This window comes from Gallus gallus, chromosome 3 (assembly GCF_016699485.2).
Source record: "Gallus gallus isolate bGalGal1 chromosome 3, bGalGal1.mat.broiler.GRCg7b, whole genome shotgun sequence".
NCBI lineage: Eukaryota > Metazoa > Chordata > Aves > Galliformes > Phasianidae > Gallus > Gallus gallus.
This window is the reverse complement of record NC_052534.1, coordinates 23,780,359-23,807,933: the sequence shown is the minus strand read 5'-3', so window position 1 is coordinate 23,807,933 and position 27,575 is coordinate 23,780,359. Positions and strand designations below refer to the sequence as shown.

Sequence of the window (27,575 nt, the reverse complement as noted above, 5' to 3'; positions counted from 1 at the left end):
GAATACATAATTCTAAAATAACTCCTTACCCCTTGCCTGGACCATTTTATGCTCAGTTAAAGGATAAGAGGATCTAAGCAATCCCACTTGGATAAGGATGTTTATTGCTTCTTCAGAAGGTGACAGTATTGCAAAGGGGCTTTCCTCATGCCTTTGCATAGAGATAAGACCACAGCAATGGGCATCACGAATACTCAAGATGGAGGGGCTTCCACAATCAGCAAGAACAGTCCTTTCAGCAAACATGATGTATTTTTCAGCTTAACATAACACAAATGTACGTGATAGCAAATATAGCTTCTTTAAACCAGTTTCCATTACCCAAGAAAAATAGAAGTCATAATCTATCAATATAAAAGCTGAAAAGAGTGGTAAAAACTGTAAAGACTGTAAAGAATGCTGCTGGGGATATTTATTTGATAATAATGAAGTCCAAAAGTGAACTTAACTATGGAACTATTTAAATGGATCTCCTGAACAGTACATTTGGAACATAGATTTGGTTTTTCACTCAGTGATTCATTGTTCTGAGATAAATATGAAGAGCTTTCAGCTGACTAGCTTAGAATTGCCATCTTCCTACATTTTGTTAGCATAATTTTCACCTTTACCATCATTGAAGTCTCTTTCTCTCACAGTACTAATGGAACATAAGAACTCTGGAAACAAGCCAACTCACATTTCTTGTTATTGAAAACTAATGTACAAGACTAAGCAAAACTATATACATGCAAAAATATCTAAATATAGGGCATTAAGCTGATATGAAATGCTCCATTCCTTTGAAAGCACCAGGCTTCAACTCTGGATATTTTGCAATCTTGCATATATATGTCCTTCTCATTGTAGCTCTTCAGCTCAAGTTCACAAGCATTAGGACAGCTGCAGCTTTCTACTTCATGCAAGGGATGCATGTTAGTGTTCGATGAGTACCTAGCCAAGCAGACCATTAGCAACATCAGACATACCATGTCATGTTCTTCATCATCAGAGCACTTTCCTATCTGTCCTGCAATAACCAGTAACAGAACCATTATACTGGGTCATGTTAAGCGTTCACTTCGTCCAGACTCAGTTTTCAGAGGCCATTACACTATCACTGGCTAAGTGTTGTTAACTTCTGAATTAGGAATAAGCTCTGAACTCATCACTATGTCCCACTGACAAGAAAGCATCAGAAGACTGATCATCAGTTCTTTAGGGCAAGAATTAAATTTAAAAAATTATTCATATTCACTTGGAATTAAATTGTACTTGTGATTCATGGGCACTTTGTAAAAAAAAAAAAAAAAAAAGGACAGTGCGCCATAATAAGCATAGAATGTGTTATGCATGCTCAAGGCAAAGTGTAAATTACTTTCCTGTCGTCCTGTTGAACAGGACAGCCGGAGTCAGAGATCCCAAGAATTAGAAAGACTAGCAAAACTAGTCTGACTAGGAATAAGAAGTTAAGATACTAGCTAAGAAGTTTATAATTACTTTTCATCATTAGATTTCCATTGCTTCTCACTTAGTTCGCAAAGGAATATTTTGGCTTTTTTGCCCCAGATTCCTTACAACTGACTGGGGCATTTATAGTTCTCCTTCCACTGCGACGTCACAGTGCCCACTCTAGAAATTCAGACTGTTGCTGTCCAATCTCCAGCACATGAAGCCAGAACTGACTTCTTTGCTTGATGCTGGAACTCTTGATCTGTGGAGAAGATGCATCCCATGATGCTGAGCAGGATTCTTACATTTTTGATATTTATATTTATATATATATATATAAACATATGCATACACACATATAGCACCCCATAGTGTAAGAGATGAACAAATGTGTTTATATATACATATCTATATCTATCTATAAATATGTATATGAAAAGCATATATTCATGTTTTTCTGTATATATGTATTACTAAATACTATATGTATACATACTTTACTAAAACCCTACAGTGGCTAACATTCTTATATTCAAAAAGGCTTTTCTACACTCAAGGGGTTTGTTTTATTCTAACAACAGAAAACTCTCTGCTGTCTTCATATTGATTTAGAAAATTAAGACTGTTACTAACAGTGAAACAAAATATTTTAAAATCTATTTGAAAACTCATTACTCTGAATGCCTTTTGATTAAACTTCTTTAATTTTTTCTTCTTACGTATGAATATGCTTTCTGATGATATTTTAGACATTCATATTTTTTTATTTTCATCTGTGTGTGAATCTGAATCATAAAGGTATTTTAGACAGTTATGTTGTATGTCTCTAACCTGAAAACTACTCTGCAGTACAGCTGCACTTGAGTATCCATAATTTAAGGACAAAGTGCAGTGTCTAATCACCTCCAAAGGAAATCTGAGGAACCTGTGAAAAGTGAGAAAACAACAACAACAGACATACTGCAGTGTGAAAGTAAATCACCAAGCAATAACCCTAACACTACTTTGTAATCTTATAAAGCAAGAAAATATACAGTATTTAGACTATAGCTTCTTAATGCTTCCAGGCCCGAGTTAGAATAATGTAAAGATTTTTTTTCCCTTCTTACTTTCTCTGGTGGAGTTTGCTATGCCACCTCAATATGCTAAATATGAGTTGAGTGATGTAAAAGTAGATTTATTTTTTTTTAAACCTAGAAGGAAAAAAGCTTCCATTTATTTATTTATTAATTTATTTTACTGCAGATTACTGATGCCGATAAAGAGGTATTGCTTTGCAGGAACTTACTGGCTTATTCTATTTAGTTTAATATAATGAAATAAAAAGAAATTCTAACGGTGAAATGTGTTTCTACAGAAAAAAAAATTAAAAAAAAGGCACTCCCATCCAGATCTTCTAGAGATTAATAAGATTAATATAGACACTTGGTGCATACTATGATCCATTAAATGAGAGCAGCTTATGCAGCAAACTACTGAGCCTTGCATGCGCTGACCATGTTTTCATACATTGTTCAAAGCTGCATCTGGAATAGCTTTTCCTGAAAGCCTGGGGGGATGCATTCAGAACACTGCAGAGCAGTGAAAGATGGCTCTAGAAAGAATCAGAACAACTCTGAATAAGGAATATACCAGTACTTAATAAAACCTTCTCTTCCTGTGACTGAGGCTAAAATTTGGCTGTGAGTTCATGAGCTCAGTGCCTTTGGGAGACAGACATCTAGTGAGTTTTTCCTGCATCCGGGTTGGCATAATTACTTGAAATTGTTCTAGAGGGATTCCACAATGGCTTCTCAGGACAAACTACCTAGGATCCCCAAGGTGACTGCACTGTCTCTGCATTTCACTGTGAGTTGGAAAATGACTAAGGTTAATTTCATATAGCAGTAACACACAGCACAAATCTTGAATTTTACTAGCTACAGTCAAATTGCATTCAGTCCTCCAGCTACTTTAAACTAAATCAGTTCTGAAGGAAAATTACTAGAAATTAAATCCACCTACAAATCCAGGAACACCACAAGAAAAGCCTTTTATTAAACTTAAAGTGATAGCCAGTTGGCTTCACTGTGGACAGTGTATTTAATAACGCCCAGGGGAGAAGAAGCACAAAAGCCAGTCCTGACTCTGTGAAAGTCGGGTGGTTGTGTGGTCTTATTCCATTCACATGGGGATGTGTAAGGAGTAACTCAGCAAAGGTCAGAAACGACATATCAGTTTTTTACCAAGACACAAGCTTGTCTGAAAGAAACAAAGAACACATTAACAAGAGCTATACATATACTGTTCAAATGTATTTTTAAGAAGCCTGGACACATAACAATTCTGACAACAGCTTCAGAGGAGCAACATCATCCAGACTCCAAATAAGACACACATCTTAACCTCAAGTACTGTCATGATAACTGTAGCAACGAACAGTGCTATGGTCATGGTCTTTTAACTAGACAATGTATGTACATTGAGCCCTTCAAGCTGTAATCAACAGAAAAAGTTTGCAAAGATCCAGGGAAATGTCATTGACAGCTTTCTGCCATTTTTACAGATGAGCTCCTGAAAGAAACGCCCTTCCCTCTAAATTGCATTTCTGTAATGGAGCCGTTCTCCTTCCAAGGCTGGTTGAACGATCATCGGGGAGAAATAAATCAGAAGCAATCCTTGAGCGTGTTTGGAGATACCTTTGAAACGGAGGTAGGAGTTTAAATTGCTATGAAAGAGTGGGAGATTTTTAAAGGTACAGATAATAGGTGCCTTGTATTCAGACTGAATGAATCCAGGCCTCACAACAGAGAAAACTACACACCCTTAGAGAACCCTTAGTGTGCCTGGCCCCTGTACAAGCCCACTGTTTTCCATTACCCCAGGGCCTTCTATCTCAGCCATTGCTGCATGCAGAATCAACCTCAGTCTGATTTCCATTCACTTCCTTTGGGACTAAAACAGTTCTCTCCATCCCTCGCTCCCATATTTCTCAAATCAAAAATACCAGCATGATGCAAATACTACTCACGAGTGTGCTCAGCTTCCCTATATGTTTCTACAGCATTCTTGTTGCCAAGTCTAATTTGAATGTGTAAATACACAGTGTTTTTTTTTTCTTTCCCCCTTCTTAACCTACATAAAATGGAAACAAAGAGAACTGTACAGCACCCAAGAGCCAGGGCTATGCTAGAGCATTGCACTTCTTGGCCAGTCAAACATAGTCCAGTTTGGGTGCAAATGAAGCTGTCACCATTTGACAGCTGCACACAACAGTTTACAAACATCCTCTCCCTGGGTTACTTGAAGTCACACTCTGAAGAATCCAATCTATCTGACAGCGGAGAGACAGAGAGCATGGGACTGTCAAGAAGAACACAGAGGAGGTAGACAGTGAAGAAAAATAAGATCTGATCTACAGCCTTTTTAATGTTATTGGGAAAATCTTTTTTACTTCAGCAAGCTCTTGACAGGGCCCAGAGTTCAGGAGAAGGAAGTGCCTGTTCCCAGAACAGAAGCAGAAAGGATATAGATGCCAAGCTGGGAGTGGGAGGAGGCAGTGGGAATAGATAAGTGAGGATACAGAGGAGCATAAGGAGTGGCAGGTGTGATCGGTTCCTTTTTTATCTTATCAGGAGGAATCAATATGAGAATACCAAACATAATGTGAATTTTAATGTCTGTAAAAATAATGTCATATTCTACGAACATTTTTCTTTAAAAATAGAATATTTAAGTGCTGTAGGAAGATGAATATGTACACTTCACTCATGGGGATGAATCTATTACTTTTTTTCCCTATTTTATTCTTAGGTTATAGCTTATGGACCAGGAACAACTGAAAAAAGCAAGAAGAATTCAGATATCTGGATATGGCAGCTGGTATGTGACAATTCAGTTTACACCTGTTAACCCTTGAGTTCATATTTCAGGTCAGAGTAAACTGAACAGTAGTACAGCCTCCTGGAAACAGCAACAGAAATTGATTATTACCTTCTTCCTAATGGAAAGCATCATCAACAGGAAACTTTGTTTGCCTTTAAACTGTCATGAAAAACAACTGTAAACTATTACCACCATAAAGATAGTCTCTTTTCCCTCACCTTGTATGTTGAGGATGGAACTGCTGCCATCCTCCATCAGGTCTTGGTGAGGATTCTTATTTCTGCTAGGAGATATCTTGTAAATATATCAGAATGCCTCTATGGAATGAAGAACATCACCTGTTACTTCTGCCTTGAAGCATTTGTCCTCATACTGTAGGACAACTGGCATCAGGTAGACAAAGTTAATAACAATCTGAGAACTTGTTTATACTAAAGCACAGCAGTAGGTGATCCATGTGCCCTTCTTTCTGCTGGCTTCTAGGAAATGCATCTCTGGGGAAACACTGAAGAGAAAAGCAAGTCAGACTAGCTTGTGAAGCAGATGTTTCTATCAGTTCCCGTTCTGCTGAAATTCACAGGGACTATCAACTACTAATTAAAGACATAACAATCTTGAAAGACATTTGTTTACACTGCAGCTCGCAGCAGACCATGCAGTCAAGACTGTGTTGCTGGCAGGAATCTGGTTCCTCTGCTTGACAAGATAATGACAAGCGTGTTCCAGTGTAGATGGACTCCCATTAGTGATTTCTGTCAGCTCCCTGCTGACTCATGGACTACCTTTCAAGATGTGAAAAGGTATTAGGAATCAGAAAGGTAGAAAAGGAGTTTGAAGTACTCCTGGAGGTTCTCTCTGTAAATTTCCAGAGAGTTGCACCAATTTACAAGCTGCTGGCTTAGATCGGTCGCAGCATATCCCCAAGATATCAAGCAATAAGTTGCTGCTTTGTGATAGGGAGCAGTGAATCATGAAGCATGTTTTTATTGATGCTAATAGTTTCAGACAGGGAACATCAGCTGAATATTTAGCTAGGCTTCATAAAGCTGAGCAAGTTAGAAGTGCTCTTTCAGTGGAAAAGATTTCCATACTTACCTGCAGAATTTTCTTCCTACTCACAACAGTACACATAACTAAAAGCTGACTATCTGTTCTTTCCCTTCAGGAGGGTGCATCTACTGTCACCATGGATGGCAAAACCTTCACTCTAGCTGCTGGTGATAGCCTACTTATCCATGCCCAGTGTGTGTGAGTAGAGATGAATGATTTCCCAGACTGCAACAATATACATTCTGTGTATTTAGTCCATACCAAGCCATGCATCACCTACTGCAGAAATGCGGCCTCTGAGATTGCAGAATTTGCAATAGTCTGCATTACTCCTTAGGGCAGAAGTCTGGAGTTTCTGGAGCAAACAAAGCCAGGCACTCATCTAGCTATCCCTTTATGATTAAGCTGGGTAAAATACAAGATAAATACTATCAAGAAAAAAACAACGTGAGAAAGATCATGAAGAAAGGTAGATGGTGAGAATACACTCATAGGCAATCACAGCAGATACTCTAAGCTTCCAACCAGCCTTGATCAACAAAAACACGGCAAAGTTTGGGTGCCAGGGCAAGAGCACAGCTCTCCTCCTGGAGTAAGATTCATGGGGCTATTTCATAGTAATGACACATATAAGTAAAAGAAGAACTGATGGAAATAGTTTCCAGAGAGAACAGAAAGGGAAAGTATTTGCCAACTCTTGTGAAAAGTGGCATAGACCAATAAAGTGCCTGCTCTGAAGGAGAAGGATGGTGTACACTCACTGGTAGTACAGTGAAATAGATTAAAGACATATGATTATAAGCAGCCTTGTTTCTTACAGGAAAAAAAAGCAAACAAACAAATGGCTATTGAGTAGTAGTGATTATTTTTACTAATCTCTACACCTGTGATTTCAGTATGTGCTCACCTCCTCCACCTCTATGAAATCACTTAATTTAATTCCCAGTCCTGCAGTCCAATGAATGAGGCTGTTTTCAAAGTCCTGGCATGATGCACGTGCAGAGATCTGCCAGCACAGATCATATGAGATTAAGACATTTACCAGTTTTCTACAGCAAGTACATGTTATTGTATGTGTCACTACTGTATACTGATACTTATCTCTGGCCATATCTGCAACTAGCATAAACAGCTCATACAAAAGTGCTGATCACATGACACAAACACTCTGGAACTCTTAGTTAATGTACATTGTTAAAAAGTATCTCTGCTTATGTGATTCTATTTCAACCCTCCTGTCACTGAGATCAGAACTTCTGCCTTTCCCTTTGGTTCATCCGTACGGAGAGGAATTCTTCCCTACTGTGTCATGATGTTTGGCTTTATATGGGTGATGATGTTATATTTTTGGGAACTACTCTACAAGACATACCAATATAGAACAATGTAAGCAGAAGAAAAACTGTTTGTAATTTCTCTGCTTCTCAGCAGCATCAGCTCATTAGTTGTTTGTGTGGGTGGTTTGTCCTCCCATATTTCCCCATACACACTACGTTATCTCTCTGTCTTTCCAGGTACTGTTGGAAGAGATCTGAGGAATGTGTTGCTCTTTACATTGCTCAGGATCCAAAACACAAGCAGCCTTATAACTAGTTTCTGTAGCACTTGACTTTGATGATAAAGAAGTTTTAACCTACTTGTCTCATCTTAATCATCTTTTAGTTAGAATGCCTGGAAATATGAACAATCTAACCCAATGATTACACTGGAATTAAGTGTAATCAAGTGCTGTGCCTTATAATAACTTCTTTTTCCCCAAGTAGGTAAAAATGCAGCAAAATCTTCAACAAGTAATTATGTTGAAAACAAAGCCATACCTCTTACATGAAAGCAAGTGAAAACAGATCCAAGTAACAGGATTAGATGTACAGTAATATAAATGATACTATCTAGAGTAAATTAAAAGTTTTTCAAGTGCAAGTCTCGCTGTGCCTACTTACTGAACGCTCTTTTTATCTCCTTGCCTCAGTTTTGCCATTTGTAATAAACTGGGTATGTTAGCCCCCAGAGCACAGAGCTTTTATTTGTGATAAGTTCTAGATCTCTGAGAGCTTTGGATAAAAATACCTATTTTAAATAAGTATATAAACTTTATCTGCTTCACTGCTTGAGGATCTCAATACCTTGGGAAACAGAGGAGGGGGTGTTGTGAGAGGGGGAAGCAACAGTAGCATTGACATCAAGCATTACACAGATCAACATTGTAGTTGCTTCAGGTAACTTGTTATGCGTTTACCAGATCTGGCGATGCAGAATCAGTCACAGCCATCATTAACACACCAGACAAACCACATGGGATCCATCTGTGAACTACACTATCACTGTGGCATCTTGGCAGTTTTTCAGCTGCAGAAACATCTATTCAAAATAGCCAAAGAAATGTGTTGGGGGTAAGGGAGAAGAAAAAAATGTTATAACCATTTTCTACTAAGCTGTCACTTCTTTTTGAATAATGGTATTCCTTGTCGAAATCAGTGTCAAATTGTTTTCTACTATTTTTATTCCAGGAACTCTGTTGGTTTGGCTTTTTGTTGTTGTTTGTTTCCTTTTTTTCTGTTTTATTTTATTTTTTTTTTTAATATATTGCCTTTCACATTACTAGCATCAGAAAACAGATTATTTACATTGACTTTTATCAATTACTTTTGAAAAATCATATAGTATTTTCTTAATTTTTATTGCTTAATTCTAGTGTAAGCTCAAAATACTTAATTAGTATACTCATTGCCCACAGAGCTCATTGAACTAGTGTCATATGTGTTTTATGCAAGTGTCCATACTTCTGGAGAGAAAGACTCAAGCAGCTTGGCTTCAACCTATGACTTGTATTTAGGTTCACTAGCTTTCCTAGTAAAGCATATAGAAGAACTTTGCTACGTTCTCCTAATAACAGGGGACCTGATTTAAGAAACTGAATCCTGTTCTTGGAGTTGCTATGGATGTGAGCTACAACAGATAAAAGTATCCCTTGAACAAGGGAGCCATTTATCCAGTTATCATTGGGATTGGTATGCCTGTCTGCCTGCAGAGCTGCCTGCTTCCTGAATGAGCACCTCTGGCTGAAGGATACAGGCCTAGGGTGTCAAAGTGTTATATTATCAGTTTGGAGGTAACCACTGCAGTGCTTGTTCTGTTTTTAATTCATATCACATGAACATTTCATACACACATATTTCACACAATGGTATAGTGGATAGAATACTGTAACAAAGGGCAACATCTGCAGTAAACATCAGCAGCTGTTCATACATTCAGAGGCACTGTGAGTCGTGGAAATTTCAGAATACAACTTAAAGCATCTCTAGATTATTGATAAAGCCACCCTTGAAAGACTTCAGAGTTTAAAAAGCAAGTCTCCAATCAAACTGTATTTGTGAAGAAGTCCTAGAACGACTTCTGCTCAAACACCTGAATTCTACCCAAGCCAAGTGTAAGAGCCAGACCCAGAGCATTAAGCCAGATCCATCACCTGCAATTCTGCCACTGCCTGTGCTCAGAATCCAGGGCTAAGCAGGGCTGGGATTTTACTTCCTTCAGGAGCTGCTGTTATCTATACAGTTACTTAAGTGGTGTGCAGTCCTTAAATGTAACTAAAATCAGGGTCTAAACAGCATGAGGAGATTGTTAAAAAGGCCGGGATACTAACTACTGGGAGTGGAGAGTTCTGCCTTCTAATTTCTCTTTTGAGACTTATTTCTGTTGTTTTGGGTCATCTCCTGAAGTTCAATAATTATTTGATATCCAAAGCACAGATGAGAATATAACAATATTCTCATTATTTACTCCTTCCACAACAATTTAGAAACCTGCAACTTCTTTTTCTATGACTTCAGAATAGTTCCAGAAGGCTCCTGATGCTCACTGAATCTTTTCAGGTGCTTTATTCCTTTTCAGTATGGTGTGTGTGTGTGTGTGTGTGTGTGTGTGTGTGTGTGTGTACAAATGTATACAACACTATGTATGGTAAACTGCCTCAAAGATGCACCCATGCTTCTCTACCTACGAGAAGGGGAGGCAGATGCTAATGTGATCCCTTGAGACCTTTTAGCTGTCAGGCACTGTTACTGTGTATGTATGGTCAGCTCAGTAGGTACTTTGGCCCTAGAGTTCACTTGTGTCCTGATTTGGGTACCCATTTTCAATCTGAATTGTACATATACTATGTCATCCCATACTTAATGAACTTACCTCCATTACTGCATTTTGGCAGGCTTGAGCTGAACATACATTCACACATAGACAGTCCATCTGTTGCTCGCTATTTCTCTGAGACTCAGAAGCAATGCCTTTATACAAATGTGCATTCTAAACAGTATTTCATACAATAAAGCCCATGCAGACCAGAAAAAAACATACCTACACTACTTCTCAATAATTATTACACACTCAGGACTGTCCACATTCACAAACTGGTGCTGATGTGAAAGCTTAGAAGCACACACACAGGAATTTGAATCTACCTACAAGCATCCATAGAGTTACCCAAGGCTGTATTTCAACTAGCCTGGAAGTCAGCAGGAGCTTTCCTCATTACCTCAAATGGGAAAAGGCAAAGAGCTCAGACCTGCCTGTTGTTGGACAAGGTGTCAAGAGAGACTGTGGTGGTTCAGTGCCTTTAACCCAGTGAGAAAACTGTTAAGTTTTGTAAAGAGGAAAAAAAAAAACATTCAAAGCCAGGCTGAATGGGAGTTTGAGCATCCGGGTCTAGAGGGAGGTATCCCTGCCTCTAACAGGGGGCTTGAAACTAGATCATCTTACAGGTCTCTTCCAAGCTCACTATATTCTTCCTGAGTAAGTGATGAACTATGGAGCAATAACAAAACACGTTTATCAGCACAGTCATCAGCACCAGTTAAAAAAATGCAATGTTAAGCAAAACACAGGAAAACAGTGACCCTCAGAGATCATGCTGTACGCAGATTGCAGTGATCAGCAGCAGAGCTCAAGGTTGTACAATTATTTTTATTAACAGAATGATTAAGGCAAGTTAACTGTCAAGTGCTAGCTACATTTCAAATGCTAACTACAGTGCATAAATTTACAGCCTGCATAAGTCAAGAGAGGAACTCTTCTTCTTCCATTCTTGCTTTATTTTTAGATGTTGCTTGCTCCTTTGAAATACAAACTACTAGATACAGAAAGCAAGACGAGATGAATCATTTAACTGATCAGGTGTGTTGTAGTAAACCCTTTCCTCAGGCCCACATAGAATTTACTCACACCTATAAACCAATCCTATGATTTTGCATTAAGATAATACTTTCATTTTGGCATTAAAAGCAGTCACAGTACTTCGATTTCAGCTCTCCAGACATATTAATGTTATGGAACAGATGCGCAAAATGCAACCCTCCCACCACCGTTGCATATAAGTAAGAAAAAATACTTAAGCTTTTTAACAAATTCCTACAAAAACAACTTGTGCTTGTGATGCAGGCTTTTCAGCGGCCTGGGAATTCTATTTATTTATTTTATTTTCAGTTAATTCAGAGTGCACATCAATGAACACTTCAGGCTGATGAAGGTCATCATATCCTGGTCTGTATCTGATTGAAAATAAACAGTTCAGCATCCAAGTATGCAGCATAACTGCTACATATATATTATACATATATAACACCTACAAGTGCTACAACTGTCTGGCTCCAGACAGTTATATTATCAGTGATTGTGCAGAAACTGTGGAAGTGCATAAAAACTCTCCCTTTTATTATAACTGAAATTTTGATCAAAGCTTGAAAGCTAGGGGGGAAATATATATCAAATCAATACACATCAAACAGTTTCCATGCAGCACCTTTGCAGAAACAATCACTGAAATGGCCAAGTCAGTGGGCAAATCAGATTCGCTTCTGCAGACAGCTTCCCTGTTAGCAAATCTGTGAATCCTATGGGACAATTATTTCTAAGCTGCTGTTGCTTTAGGTGAAATATACCTCCAAGATCTTTGACCAGGTAATTCAGACCAGGCGATTCAATTACATTGCATCAGAACCACATGCTTGAAGATCTGAATATTGCAGAGAGTTCACCTCCACTGAGGAGGGCTGACAGGGCTTGATTTCTACTTTTTCCAAGAGCTGAGCAAAGCTCATTCCCTTCTTACAAATCACTGCCAGAGATCTATCACTTCACTTTACCCAATAGTCTCAGGAAAAGAAGCTGCAGGGACAGTTTCGGTCTCTGTGCAGGAGTCAAAGTCAAACCCTCATCTTCACTGTCCAGCAAGAATATCCTCGCCATAGGCTACACTATTTGGGAATCTCTGCACCTTCTTGTTAAAGCTCTGCACAACGTAAAGTGAGACAAATTGAGCCATAAAAGGACCACCCAGTGTTGCTAGCAAGCTTAAGGATAATTCCTACTCCCCTGATAGAGTTACAGAAAATGTGTTTCGTTTTATAGAGTAACATATCATTACAAAGCCATTGTTTGAGTGACAATTATTTGGCTGAATACATGTGATCCAAGCTGTCTGATAGTGTCTCGGAGTACATTACAAAAAAGAAGCTGAACATCACATTTGGACTTGGGAAAAATAATCAGCAGCTTGTCAGACAACAGATAGATCAACATTGCTTACAACAATCTGAGAAAAATGTCAAGGGTTACTGACTGCTTCTTGATACTGGTGACCATCAACCCTTACAGTTCAAACTCTGTATGCTTTGTTGGAGAATGGCAAATAATCAAATGCAGAGGTCCCCGTATGGGATAGTATCTTGCTATTCTCTTCAGGAGAAATGTGATACATACCAAATGCAACTTGGCAAGAAACTTGAAAAATATCTGGCTTCTGTATGACACTGTGAATGTATGAGAGACACATTCATAGCAAGCACATGCATGAGAATATCACACAGAACTCCCAAGATTTCTTATCAGGACCACTGAGTCTCCAACCACAGCATGGAAGTGGAAACAGAAGGAAAGGAGAACTCGCTAACAGCTAATCAAGGACCCCCAGCAGATCAACAGTAGTGAACCTGCAGCGTGATGTACAAGTAACTCACTTTGAATCAAAAGCACTGAATGATGCAAAAAGCGATGAACTCAAAGCTATTTTATGTAAAGATACAAAACAAAGCAAGAATACTGTGCGAGTCCATTCCAGAAACGCTTTCAATTCAGAGAGCAAAGATCACATACCTTGAGAAGAAGTGATATTTAATAACTATGGAACCACAGGAAATGAAATTGCCATAAGCATTTCACAGAAAACATGCATAGCTTCCTAGAGTATATATTTAATATCCATATAGTATTTTCAGCTGCTAGAATTCACCCAGTAAATATTGTAGAGATTTTCATGAATATCATAAACTGCAGTGACAAGAGTTTATTTCTAACTTAATTTTTTTTCATCCACAACCTATTAGATTAGCTTTATTTTTAACTCAAGGCAGAAACCTGCATGCCTGCACTAAAATTTGCATTATCCTTTCAGACGTAGAGTTTAAAATGAAAATTAACCAATTTCCTGGCTTCTGTTCCAAGATTGATGGCAATGTTCAACTGTCTAAAGCTTTCTTCTATCTTCTGGATTAGATGGCAATCTACACCCAATTCTTCACTGAAAGCAGCTTGCCACTACTTACATATTGTCCAATTTATGTGCAGCTGCCCTGATTTATGCCAGTATGTTAATAGAATCAGGCTGGTACGCTTAAACAATGCAAGTGTTGCTTTGCTACGTGGAAAATACCACTGCAGTTTTATAGACTATACATATGCATGTACAAATATATAGCCACATGGAGATTTGTATATGAACATCTATATACTGCATGAAGATACTCAGAAGGCATAAAGAATTGTGAAACCCTTTCTTTTCTGGTGAAATTTGTGCCAAGCATGCTGTGCATGCTTGCTGTTTTAGAAAATGGCTAGCCAGTTATTGGCAGACAGAGATGGAGATTGATACTAAAGGTCACTTTTATTTATGTCAGACACGGGATATTTCAGAAGCTTTTATGGAGCAGCTGCATCTGTGCTCTCTGTAGGTTGGATGCACTCCATACATGCTGCTGGAGGACAGAAAAAGCAAGAGATTGTAGAAGAGGAAGGAACTACCCTGAGCTTCACTGGAAGCTAGCTCTGTAAGAAGCTCCACCTAAACCAGCCTTTTCACAGCCTCTCAGCAGCTGGGGCTTTGCAGCTCACAAACACATCACGTAAAGGGCCAGAGGTTTTTTTTATTATTATTATCAGCTTTTTAATCTAATAGAAAGGTTTCATGGCATTTATTTCCTCTATAGCAAAATTAACTCTACTTGCAAAGCTTCCTCCCCCTCAGAGGGAAATACGATGTAGGCTCAGAAACCCAAATCCGCAGTGATATTTAAGTGCCTGAGGAACTGTGCCAGAGTGTCTGGCAGGGGAAGCTAAATAGACTCAATTTTAAAAGGAAGTATAGTGAATGGAGAGACAGATTGAAAGCTTCAGAGAATGAAATACTCCTTTTATCTACTACAGGGGGAGCTATTAGGTGGCAAACTGAACTCTCTCCTTGCTCATTTGTGTGCTTTAATCCACATTACTGCCAACCCCACCTCTATTAGAGGCTGGCCTTTGCTACAGCTGGCACCAAGTTGGTCACAAACACTACTTTCATAACACCAAAAATCAGTCTAGTGGGAGCTGGACTGAGATAAATACAGTTTGTGTGATTCACATGCATGGTCATCTTAAAGTTGCTTGCTAGGGAAAAAACAAAATGAACCATAGTCTTTGTAGAAGATGCTAATATTCTTCTTGCTTAAAAAGAGATACATCAAAACAGTAGAAAATGTTTGGTGAAAGTTTTTGGGGGTAAGTTTATACATCCTGTGCATTCTGTCACTAAGTTTATTTTCCATATAAAAATCAGGGAATTACCAAGCTTGGAAAAGGCCACCACGATCATCTAAGTCCAACCATCCACCTAATTCTTAACATTTTGTATCTAAACCATTTTATTTATTTCCTCACCCATCTATACTAGGACAGATGCCTTTCCCATTTGCATTTGTATGAACATGTAGGTAATGGAATTACCCTAATTTCATAGTGCTGTAACAGAGTACTACTGGCCTTTCATTCCACAACACAGCAGTGGAACTACACTGGCACACAAAGGCTGCTTGACACAGGATACACATTATAACCTCAAATAACGTATGTTATTCAAGGTAATTAATATTTTTGATGAATTAACACTCTCGTTACAGCTGAAATTGGCTTCACAGAAATACTAGTAATTCACAAATCAGCAGCTTCATCCTGTTGAAAATTAGCAGCTTCTAGACATTCACTGAAATGTGAACATCCTGACACACACAGAAGAAAGCACAGGAGGGAAATAAGAACGTCTTAAAAAAAGGTAGGTAGTTTATCAACTTCTCTCTCATTATTTCAGAATTCAAGTAGAATTTAAAAGGAATGCAAAGTAATCTCTAAACTTAGCTCATTAATAATCTAAACAACAAAAAAGTTATAAAGTTATAAACTGAAAGATCATTTGTATTTTCCTTTTTTAATTATTATTATTTGATCCTCTGCTTGCAAAGTTTACACTTACTGTGAGTGGACTGAACACTACTGGAATTCGAATGAATTAAAATGGCAATAGTTCATCCCACCCTTGAATTTTTGAAAGCATCAACATACAGACACTTTAATAAATAATAATAAGAATTAATTTGAAAACACTTAATGGCATGAGGAGTTCTTCCATTTCTTATATTGTTTCTTCAAATGAACGTCTACTATTAGAAAATTACATTCATTTACTTGAAGAAGAAAAGCATGCTAGAACAGGAGAAGGAGTAGTTACTGAGTGTGTTTTAAAAGTATGCAAAAAACCTTTTCACTCTGCTGTATGATATTCTTAGGAAAATCATAGACATAGTTTGTTCTCTGCCACAAGGTCTTCACTGAGAAGGTTCATGCTGTGAGGATTTCCATGGCAACTTAAATTGACATAAGTGTTCATTTTTGAAATTGAGTGCCCAGGGACATGATTAGCTACAGCAATACCATGTAAACCACCTAAACAGAGATCTTTTGTTCAGGTAAATCAGCTTGTCTTTTACTCCATGGGAACCAACTTCAGAATAAGCTACTAAGCAAGTCTGAAAAACCTCACAGCTTCTATTTTTTTATTATTATTTATTTTACAAGAAACAACACTGCATTTCCATACACACATGCAGCTGAAGTGGTGATTTCTTTAGATTATCAAGTATGTCAGGTGGCCTATAGAAAGTTTATATAAAGAAGGTTATACTGCAGTCAACACAAAGAGGCATAAGACCAGATTTGTGAGATCATTTCCAAGTCTATGAAAACGAATCTGCAAAGACACACCAAGAAGATGGAAAGTTCTCTCTAGTTCCAAATGAAGATATTTATAAAAAAGTACTCACCAGTACATTGAATTGAAGCTGCTATAACACTTTGATGTTCTGCTACAGTATAGCAGTAAAAATGGGGGGTTCTCAAGTAACAAACATTGTTCCAAAGGGAAGAAGCATAAACTAACAACCTGATAACTTGCCTTACCAAACTTGAAATGGGAACAGCCAGATCCCATATACCTGTTTCCCTGCAGGGAAGTAAACACAGTGCCCATCCCAACCTACAGACTCTTTGGAGATAACAACTAACCAGCCCAGTCTTAATTCAAGGTCAATTTATAATGGGATGGGGCTGATATGCAGGATGCTCTACAACGTCTTGGCCCCTGCTAACTTTTCTCAGCAGGTTCTTCCAAGGGATTGTCTGATGCAGCTGAATGTATTCATCTCACAGAGGTGATGGATGGTATCTTTACTCATCAGCTAAAGTAATACTTAAAAAGCTTTCCTTCTGCAGTAGAGTGCAGCTGACACAGATCATTAAAACCAGCTTGAAAAATACAGTTTACTTTTATGCAATCAACTGAAAGAGAGAATTTTATATCAACTCAAGTTCTATAGAATACCTAGTTTTCATATTCACATATCTATCTCAGACCTCCATTAAAGCTGCATCTCATTAATTGATTCAGAAAACATAGTAATCTGTTTGAAATTTTCTCCGTTATGTTAGTCACTTCATGCAAGGTCTACACAGACATCCCCTTTTATTTCCCCTCTAAGTGTTATTATACAGAGCTACGCTCACAGAGACAGTTTCTTACAATAAAAGCAAAAACACATGGATATAATTGTTCTACCATCTTACCTTCTTTCCTGTCTGAATGTTCAAATTTTATAATTCATTTCAAATGATATGCAAGGAAGACACAGTGATGGTGGAGAAAGATATCAAGAAGAGCAGTGAGTCAGATGGTGTGCAGCTGAATACAACCATGCTGTACAGGAACACCCCAAACAATTACAGAAAATACTTTTACTCTTTTGAGAAGAGGGTAAGGTTTAAAGGGGCTTGTCCCAGGTCAGCACTGAAAGGTAACAGAGCCTTTACCATGGATTCTCTTTAAATCAGACAGAGGAAAGGACAAGCTGAACTAAACAAGAACTAAGGCAGAATTTGCTAATGCAAAATTCCTGTACCTACACACCTGCTGTGTCCTCAAGGCAGGGACTGGACAGTGAAACAACCCCATCACCAGAGCTGAGCGGAAAGGGCACATTCATCCTTGCTGACTCCCATAGCTAACGTGCTACCTCTCAAACTGGGCACTGGAATACGGCATATCCTCCTTGTCATTATGAGTTCCCACTGAACTTTATTAAGTCCTTTTGTTCTACAGCAATGAAAAACAGTGAGTTCCCAAGTGTGCTACATACAGGTTTTGCACTCAGTTCATTACCACATATAGCTACAAAACATGCGGATAAGACACAGTACGGTCCTCTGTGATTTCAATGGACATTTCTTTTGCTGCATGATCAGAGGAGTTTTGCTTTAGGATTCCCTGTGCTCTGGAAGAAAGCTAACCCTTTCCTCTGTATAGGCTTGTGTTATTTCTGTAGACCAGGAAGGAAAAGCTGCACAGAAGGCAAATCCCATTATATCTGAGTGATAAATAAAGCAAATACTCTATGATGTAAAGCTCCCAGGCTCAGCAAGGCACTATACAAACTTAGACTCTGAGACAATCTGTTTCCCTGAGGCTTATAGGCTAAATAGCAAGCTAGAAAATGGATGCTACGCAACAAGCAGAGAAAGGCATCTGAAAAAAGCCTCATTAGCTCTCCATTTCCTTCACCCATGGCATATGTTTGTTTCTCCTTAGCACTGGTATTTCTGTAGGCCTGTATGCTCAGTATTTACTCTGTATCCAACAGTGAGAAACAAAGACTGCATAGTCCTCTGAATTGAAGACTTACTGTATTAAAACTTCACTTGTCTAATCACTCGGTGTTGTGCAAATTTAAGTGCCTAACTGAGGAAAAAAAACCATCCAGAGATAACTAATAAAAACGCTTAAATGTTACTTTAATTGCTTCATATTGAGATATTACCTCTTGGTGTGTAAAAATCAAATTAGCAATATTCTAAGGGTGAACAGTAACATAGCAATCAAATAACTCCTTCCAGCTATATAGCTTCAACTGTGAGCTCTCCTTCCTGTCCTTCAGTCTTTTCCTCATTATTTGGTGCACTAAAAATACTTAAAAGTGTATTGCCGTGCTGTACTCTATTAAATTCCAATTATCTTATCCCTTTGTACAAACTCCATAACATTGAATAATATCAGCACAGAAAGAACTCCGTGCTATAGTTGGTTGCAGTGAGCCAGAATGTGACTTTGAGCTCTGTCTTTCTACACTCAAGGCTCTCTCATGCAATTCATTGGAATTTTCTATAGAGAATCTAAAGGCCAATATTATTCAAAACAATTTCAGAATGTTGTTTAAAAATAATCCCAAAATTCCCTAGCATTAAAAAGTGCTTTTTATCCAAGGCAACATTTTAACCCAGGTATCTACTTTATTTAGATTAGCTTCCGCAACATAGCTGTCCTACTTCACAGCCTAATATCCTTCATATCCTCACGCCATGCTTTATCAGTATCTTAGATATTGTCTAGGGGATCTTAATTGCCATTGCAAAACAAACAAACAAAAAACCCCACACATACAGGCATGATACAAAGGCATTCAATAGATTGTCTTGGACTACCCTATGATTCAGAATGCATCTCTACTGCAGAGCAGGCTAATGAAGGAAGCTGGGAGCAGTTCCCAGCCATCCTGCAGCTCAGTTGTAGGGCATTGAGGCAGGTTTCCATCCAAATTAGAGAAAATTCTGAGGAAAGAGTAGTCTTAAAGGACCACTCCCTGCAGTATAAATGAGGTTATAGCATATTTGTCCACGCTGCCTCAGTAAACACACTATCTTTTCAGAATGCCTCACTTAGATTGTTTTGTTTTGAAATCAAAACAAGCTTATGTTATTATTATCTATGGCTTAATTTTCCATTTCCTCTAGAACTCTACATTTAATCCCTTTCTGTAAGGTATAAATTTACCCAACTATACCAATACACATAGTCATATTTGAATGACTATTTACAATGATAAAGTTTCAGCGAAGGCCAGAGATGAATTCACTGCTCTCTTAAGTTCAATTGGCAGGAATCCAATGGATGCCAGCAGAGCCAGTTGTGATTTTCATCTGTATAAATAGGAGCAGGATCTGGCAACCATACAAATTACATCTGTTCCATTGCAGCCATCTGTAATTCAATCTCCAAAATATTAATCAAGTTTATCTGACATGATTTTTCCTCCATCATCAGCTCATGCTGCTGATTTCTCCTTGGTCCGTTACCCTTATAGTCTAATAGATTTTTATTCCCTTTAATATTTATGTCTTTAAGAAAGATTGAGTTAGATCTACTGGAATGAGATCAATACCACATTACTTCCTCTTTAATTGTTCTTTACATATAACAAACAGATGATATGTGGTCCAGTCTTTCTTTACACTATCAACCTAACTCAATACGCTTAGGTTTAACAGGACATTTGAGCATTACTCAACCTCTCCGTGCACTTAAAAACCAGTAAGTCTAGCACCTCGCATACGGCAAACAAGTATACAGGTATTAGACCAGAGAGATTATCACATTACAAAGAAGTAACAAAATAAAGGACTTACCCATACCCTGGGCTCACAGAAGGACTCCAGGAGGAGTGATCTCCAGATAGAGATCCTTCCTTCTTGGGAGTCAACCCTTTAATGGGGTCTAGGAGGGGTGGAGCCAGGTTCCACCCCTTCCGGTCACTCAGGTGAAATTGCATTCACCTGTGCTCCTGCAGCTGACTCAGCACTCACCTCAGGTGGTCAATCAGAGGTTCAGGCCACGTTTCAACAGTTCTCATACACCTCATTATCTTAATTCTCATGCTAATGTCTTAAAGTTTCATTTTATTCATCTTCCTAGTACTGATCTTTCAGGCAATACTCTTAAGGAAGATTACATTTCATTTTTCTCAATAATAACAAGTGCAAGAGAAGTTTTTTTTTTCTTTGTCTCTCTATTTTTAAACAAAATCTTTGACTTCATAGAACCACAGAATGTTTTGGGTTGGAAGAGACCATAAAGCCCAGCTCCAAACCCCAGCCATGGGCAGGGCTGCCCCCTCTCCAGCTCAGGCTGCCTAGGGCCCCATACAACTTGGCCTTGACCACCTCCAGGGATGGGGCACCACAGCTTCTCCAGACAGCTGTGCCAGCGTACCTCAGCACACTCATTGTGAAGGATTTCTTTCTAAAGAAAATCTAAATATATCCTCTTTTTAGATTAAAGCCATTAACATTTGGGTTATCACTGCACTCCCTAATAAAGAATTCTTCTAGATCCTTTCTTTTAGAATAGTTAAAGAAAGCAAACAATGTGCTTTTTATGTTTTATAAATATATTTCATATATTTCAATCAGGAATAGTCCATCTTGTTTGATCTTGGGGTTTTACTGATGCTATGTATGATTTATGGAAATAGCTGGCTTTCTTAAAGATATTACACATATAATTAATTTTCTTGATACCCAGATCAACGTAAGAAACGAGTCTTCTAAAAAATACATATATGTTTAATCTACAATTGTTTGAATAGGTTAACAACCACCAATATCTGGTCAATCCAATCTAATGTCCTTCTAGAAACAAGGCAAATAAAGAAGAAATAGTAACTGTTGTACAAGGCTCTAGATTTTGATGCACATAGGTGAAATACATGTCAAGAAAGTACATAGCAGGTGAAAATATACCCAAGTTGAATTTCATGCTTAAAGCTAGTTGAATAAAATTCTACACAGAGTTGTTAATCACTGACTGGCCAAATAGTCCTGTGATCAGTGCTGTAGCCAGTAACTTACAATAGACAGCATTTGAATTTAAAGCACAGTCACAAATGGGGAAGAATTGCTGTGAATTAAAAGGTAGAATTAGTATTCAAAACTTTGATAACTCTGTTATAAACAAGAGAGTGAAATTCAGTGGGGACAACTGCAATGTGATACAAAAATAAACAAACTAAGCACATAGAAGTATGAGCAGCAACTCATTATGCAAATGCTTGGCAGGAAAATATCTGGAGGTGGAGGTCTTTGTGGATCAGAAAACGAAAACAAATATATAGGGTATTATAAAGGAAAAAACAAACGTTATAGAGATGTATAAACAACTCCTGAAGGAATCCCTTCCAGTCTACAGAGCACTCAAAATGACACAGATAGAGGCTTGTTTCCTGTTCTGTGTATGTCTTAGGAGGGAGGTATGCCAACTGGAAAGACACTTTGACAAGATGAACAAAAGTGGAAAGTCCAATGGGCAAAGTTGGAAGAAGCGAGAAGTGACTGGCTGAAAGTGGTAGATGAAGGGAGAGGGAGACACACTGACAATACCTATTACAATACAGAACCAGCTGGTGAAAAGAGAATAGAAGTAGTTTGTTCTGCTTAACTGTGTCCATTTGTCATTCTTCAAATGACCTCAAAGTAGACTAAGGACTGACTGTGTTAGTGCTGCATTATAATCAAATTGCAGTGAAATCATTCAATTTCTGTCATTGCAGCCCAAGATGACATAAGTTACTATTCCACTCCTGAGAGGACAATTCATCCTTTTTAAAGAAATTCTAAAATTTTGTATACTCCAGGAAAAGCTCTCCACACTTGATTACTGCTCTGCAAATATTAAAGCTATGTAGATTTTTAAATTCTCAGGCTAGTTTTGACATACTGCAAGAAATATGTAATTCTGGCCCATCAATTTGCCCAACTTCTATTTAAGTAAATCTAAAGTAATAACAGGTAATATTAGGGGAATTCCTGCTGATTTCAATAACAGCAAGTTATATCAAAATATGTGTCCTAAACAAAGGACACAGATGTGCTGTTATATCAAGAACAATGTCTGTTATCTCAGATGTGACCAATTGCCTTCTGCAAAAATGTAAGCTTACTTCTTAATAGTCGATACTTTCAGATACTGAAAAAATCTGAATCACAAGCTTGATTGAAAAAAAAACAACATTTTATTTTAGTGTATTTAAGACTGTTTATTTCTATCCATCTGTCGTAAGGTTAACCCATCCCAACTGAAAACTAAACAGCGTTATCTCAAGAGCTGGAGACATCCTAGGAAGCAGGAAATATGCTGGGATTTCTCTCCTACTCCTTCACTGCCAAGTATTATATGACTGAAGAAGAGTTGGCAATCCTGGTTATGAGAGTTAAGATGACAAACTGGATGACTAGGGTTCAAGACTGTAATCCAGCCAAGATGTCACTCCTTCCCTTTCCTCATATTTATAACAGCATCTGTTCCTTTTATCTTCATAGTAAGTAGCATAGTCAAAGAAATGAGGAAGTTCCCTCCCCCCCTTTTTTCCCCTTGTCCTATGCATGGCTTCTCACCTAAATACCTGCCTGCCACAGGGTACATAGCCTGTGAAGCCCATTTTTGACAAGATATGAGCAGCTGAGATTTTATTTTTGATGGAAAGAAGAGAATTTCAAATTGTCATGAGGGTGGTGGATTACAGAAGGCACCTTCTGAAGCTGCTGCCAGCTCTGCAGAACTTGGCTTGGTAAAAGAAAGACAAGCACACGAAACATGTTCCATCATTGAGCTTTTTCCTGCATCTCCCTTATCAGTAATTAACGTGAGTAGCAGAATGTATGCACTTCCTCAAAATAATAATAATAATAATAATAATGATCATGCAGAGGGCCAGAAGTTTTCAAATCAAATCTTAAAAAGATATCAAAATTACATAGGCCTTCTGTGGGATTTCTAGAAGGACATTTTTTTTTCCTCTCAGAAAAAAATTGAAATGATATTTTTCTTACCATAATTACTTTAGGTAAAGCCATGTGTATCTGCTGTTTTAAAAGTCTAAGACTAAAGAGTATCCCTAAAGCTACAGAATGTTATTCAGCACCACATGCCCAAAGAAAAGTGCTAATAATCCAGTATTTCCCCTGTGACTCAGGATGACAGATATGAGTGATGAAGGACTTAGGTTATGTGTTGTGTGTTAAGCAAGAGAATGGCTGGTTCAGCAAATATGCCTTGCCCTCAGAGCACATGTGCTACACTGATATGCTTCAGATATGAGATCTGTCAGTACTAGGTGCCACTTTCTACCATCATAACAAAACGGTTGTTGAAAAGGACCAAAAAAAAGCTAAGTACTCCCTCCTATCAAGGTCTTTGGGGAAAGAATTTGAGTATCATTGAACAAAGATCAGATTAAAATAGATTAAGTGCTTTTCCATGTTTGTAAGTGGGATCATTTTTTAGGGTTAGCTGTTGCTGAACAGTCATAGCAGATATCTGAGTTTACAGAGCAGGATCTCTGGACTCAGAGTATAATTAATCTGTAAATATAATTTAAAACAAGGACCATTTACAAACTTACACGTCTGGCTCCTTGTGGATGATCAGGCAAGCTATATTTTCATCACTGTAATTAAACTGTTTAACTGGAAGGTGAGTGATTCGCACTTCACATAGAAAATTTTATCACATAGTTTACCACTATTTTCCCTTCCATTCCTCTATAAAGAATTTGACAAAGCTTGACTTGGTACACCTCTGTTCATAAAAAGTGCATGTATCAGATCTCCTTCTCAGTCACCCAGCACTTTCTATTGACATATCCTGAGAAATACCAACGCTTATTCTTAGCCTTTCTGCACCTAAGTGCAATGCTAATCTCGCCACATTTCACTAGCTCTGCAAAGGTCTCATTAACACTATTTATTTCCTGGCTTACTCATTTAATCACACAGATAGATGAGTTCATCACACTTCCAGCACGATCTGTATTTTGCACTACTGTTATACCTAGCTGCTTTGCTATCTCCTACAGCAAGACATACAGTATTGCTAATGTCCTGGCATATCTGCTGTTCCCCCAACATGTACAAAACCCAGGCGTCTGCTTGAAAAAAAGAAGCCTGCTCCTGAAAGAAACACTGTCTGCTCTATGAATTCCTTACTTGAGATACTTCCAGCTCTTTTCTTTCTCCTACCATCCGAGAAGAAATTAACGTTCTGGGTATGTGGTCACATCATTTCTAAAAATACATCTTGAAAGCTCTGTGTGTTCGCAGCACTCATTAGAGTGTGATGCAAGAATGTGTGTACATAGTGCCTACCTTATAACTTATGCAGCTTCAGTTTTTCCATCTCAGAGGATACCAGTTACCTTCTTCTCCCCACAGCATCAAAGACTACAAATTGTCTCAGTGTGCAGGGCTGATTTTGTAGGTGTTGGAAGTTCATGTTCCAGATTCCAATCACACAGTAGTTATTTCTTCAAGAAGTATTGCTACCAATGGACTTCAATTTGTTGTACAACATGCCACAATGTATACATTACACTGTCCTGAAGAGACATTGTACACTTCTTGGGTGGGCAGAAAAAGTTGCCTGTGAGATATGAGTACAACACAGTGAAGATTCTCAAATTTGCAAAAGACTAACTTCTTAAAAATCTATTTTTTTGGGGGGGAAAAAACAAACAAACAAACAAAAAAAACCCCAAACTCACAGGAACTTTTTCTGTCAGTGTAAGAAAATGGCTTTAAAAATAGAGACTCTAAAAATAAAATTTCCAAACTTACCGACAGAACATGACTGCTTTACAGTATCCCATAAATGATGCCCTTCATCTCAATAAGTAGTTTACAGGAAAAGTACATATATTTTCTGAGCAAAACTTGTACACTGCTTATTTTTCAGTGTCTCCCACTCATGTTAGTAATATTCTGTCCTCAGACCAAACGTAGGGTTCTTCTGTCAATTCCTTCTGTCCACGTTCCTCTCCCTCTCTGTTTGGCTGGTTGTGTCCATGAAGTACCAGGTGTGCCAGGCTCCAGTCTTGCCTGGGACCCACATCATAGCTTGCAACCATCATTTAATTGGGGTACAAGAGTGGAAGAAAATTTTCCATTTTAAGTGGCCAGAATTAACGAGACTCATGTCAGAATACAAAAGGTTTTCTGGTTCAAAAATTCTGTCCATTTAATTACGTACCATATTTTACATACAGAAGAGCAAGACACTACAAATGTGGGATTTCTTGGAAGAATAAAGTAAGAAGTAGACAGAAATGAGTTTGCCTTCAGTTCTTCCAATCAGAAGGACATCTAAAAGTCATCAGCTGAATGTTATTGATACTGAAAATTGGAAAAAAAAACCAGTAAAACTTGTGGACACAAACACGGTGCAAGTTGAAGAACGAGGACCCATCAGGCAAGTAGCAGGGTTCCCACTGATGCAGGTAAAGAAATCTGGTGAGCAAGGCTATGAAGGATTACTAATCCTATATGAAATTCATGTTGTTTTATTTAATCTGGCAGTATACCAGCATATAAATGGAACAGTCTGGGTTCCTTATGTATTTTTTTGTTGCCTGTTCACCTTGTGTCCAGGCCCAAGAAGGGCTCCCATAATCTGTCTAAGCTTTATTTCTCTTCAGTCTTCAATCATGTTTACAACAGCAGTACAGCTGTATCTTTGAACTGCTATTACAAGAAACACAGACATGCTATGTGTCAATTCTTATTTTATACAAAACATTGTATTGACACAAATGAACTCTTTACTCATTTTCACTGCTGTTTGAAAACTTTATACTCATGTTGTTTTGTTCATGGTACAAAGCTTTCTGTAACTACTCACATACAAAGACAATATTTGGAAAGCTAACACCATTAATTTGCACCTCTCTAACACTGATTTGTTCCCTACCTTTCTACAGACTAGAGCCCATTAGAGCACCCTTAATACAGAAGAGCACTGTACCTCTTCTCTCCAACCTCATTTTATTCCTTTTAAGTCTGATAAGCATGATTATTACATTATTCTTCAAAATAAAACATTTACCACACGTTTTCATTTTTAAAATACTTTGCTTTTTAGAAAGAGAAGCATATAATCCACAAGCTGTAAAAGCTTGATGTTTTGCTGAAGGATATAAAAGCTCATAAAGGCCAATTGACAAAAATGACCACCTTTCAACAAAAACATGGAAAATCCCAGTAATGTGAACTTAAAGTGGCATTAAAGCATGAACAGAAGTGGTCACATACAACAAGCGTATATATGACAGACAGTCACATCATACATATTTTTGAAGGACTGATTGTTTCTAATTGTTCTTAGGCCAAAGAGGGAATTAGCTTCTGGATTTGAGGCTTTAGAAGGCTCTATATTTGCCTTTCAGGCACTGAAATAATCCTTTAACCCTCACTTCTAGGTGAAACCCAGATACCTGGAAATCTGTTTGATAACTATTTCAATGTATTTCTTAAGTTTTTAGTGAAGTGTTTCATATCATCTCAGAGGAGAGGTGAAAGACTCAGTTTTTCTCCACAAAATGGAAGGCATTCTCGTGAAATATTTATACCAAGTTTGCAACAAAACCAGTGGGAGTTAAAAACTCCCACCAGCTCCCAGAAAAGCTCAGCATCTTGCAGTAAACCAGAAACGAGCAAGAAGATAAAATATATTCCTTATACCATATTTCAGAGCTTTTAGATCAGAGTTAAACATAGGCATATTGGCTAGATGGAATAAGAAATGCATGTTACCTCTGCCAGTGGTATGAAGGCTGTTGGTTTGGCAGCTTACAATTTTGTACATGGACTTTTATCTGGAAAGTTTCCTATTCTAGAGCAACAGTGGAAACAACACGAAGAAATACATGTAGTCACCAGCATCTCTGCAATTCCTTATCAAAATGACTCATTTCTCAAAATAGAAGATATTATATGCC

At 38.0% G+C, this 27,575-nt stretch overlaps 1 protein-coding gene across 2 annotated transcripts in view; it reads left to right on the top strand.

Moving 5' to 3' along the window:
* The window catches only part of HAAO (3-hydroxyanthranilate 3,4-dioxygenase), a 31,328-nt gene extending 23,063 nt beyond the window's left edge, over positions 1-8,265 (top strand). For both annotated transcript variants that reach the window (XM_004935356.5, XM_419453.8), the window contains 4 exons: positions 3,977-4,122; positions 5,224-5,292; positions 6,461-6,543; positions 7,860-8,265. In XM_004935356.5, coding sequence (XP_004935413.1) covers positions 3,977-4,122; positions 5,224-5,292; positions 6,461-6,543; positions 7,860-7,938 — 377 coding nt within the window. In that variant the 3' untranslated portion in view covers positions 7,939-8,265. The remainder of the gene's footprint in view (positions 1-3,976; positions 4,123-5,223; positions 5,293-6,460; positions 6,544-7,859) is intronic.
* The last annotated feature ends 19,310 nt before the right edge of the window (positions 8,266-27,575 follow it).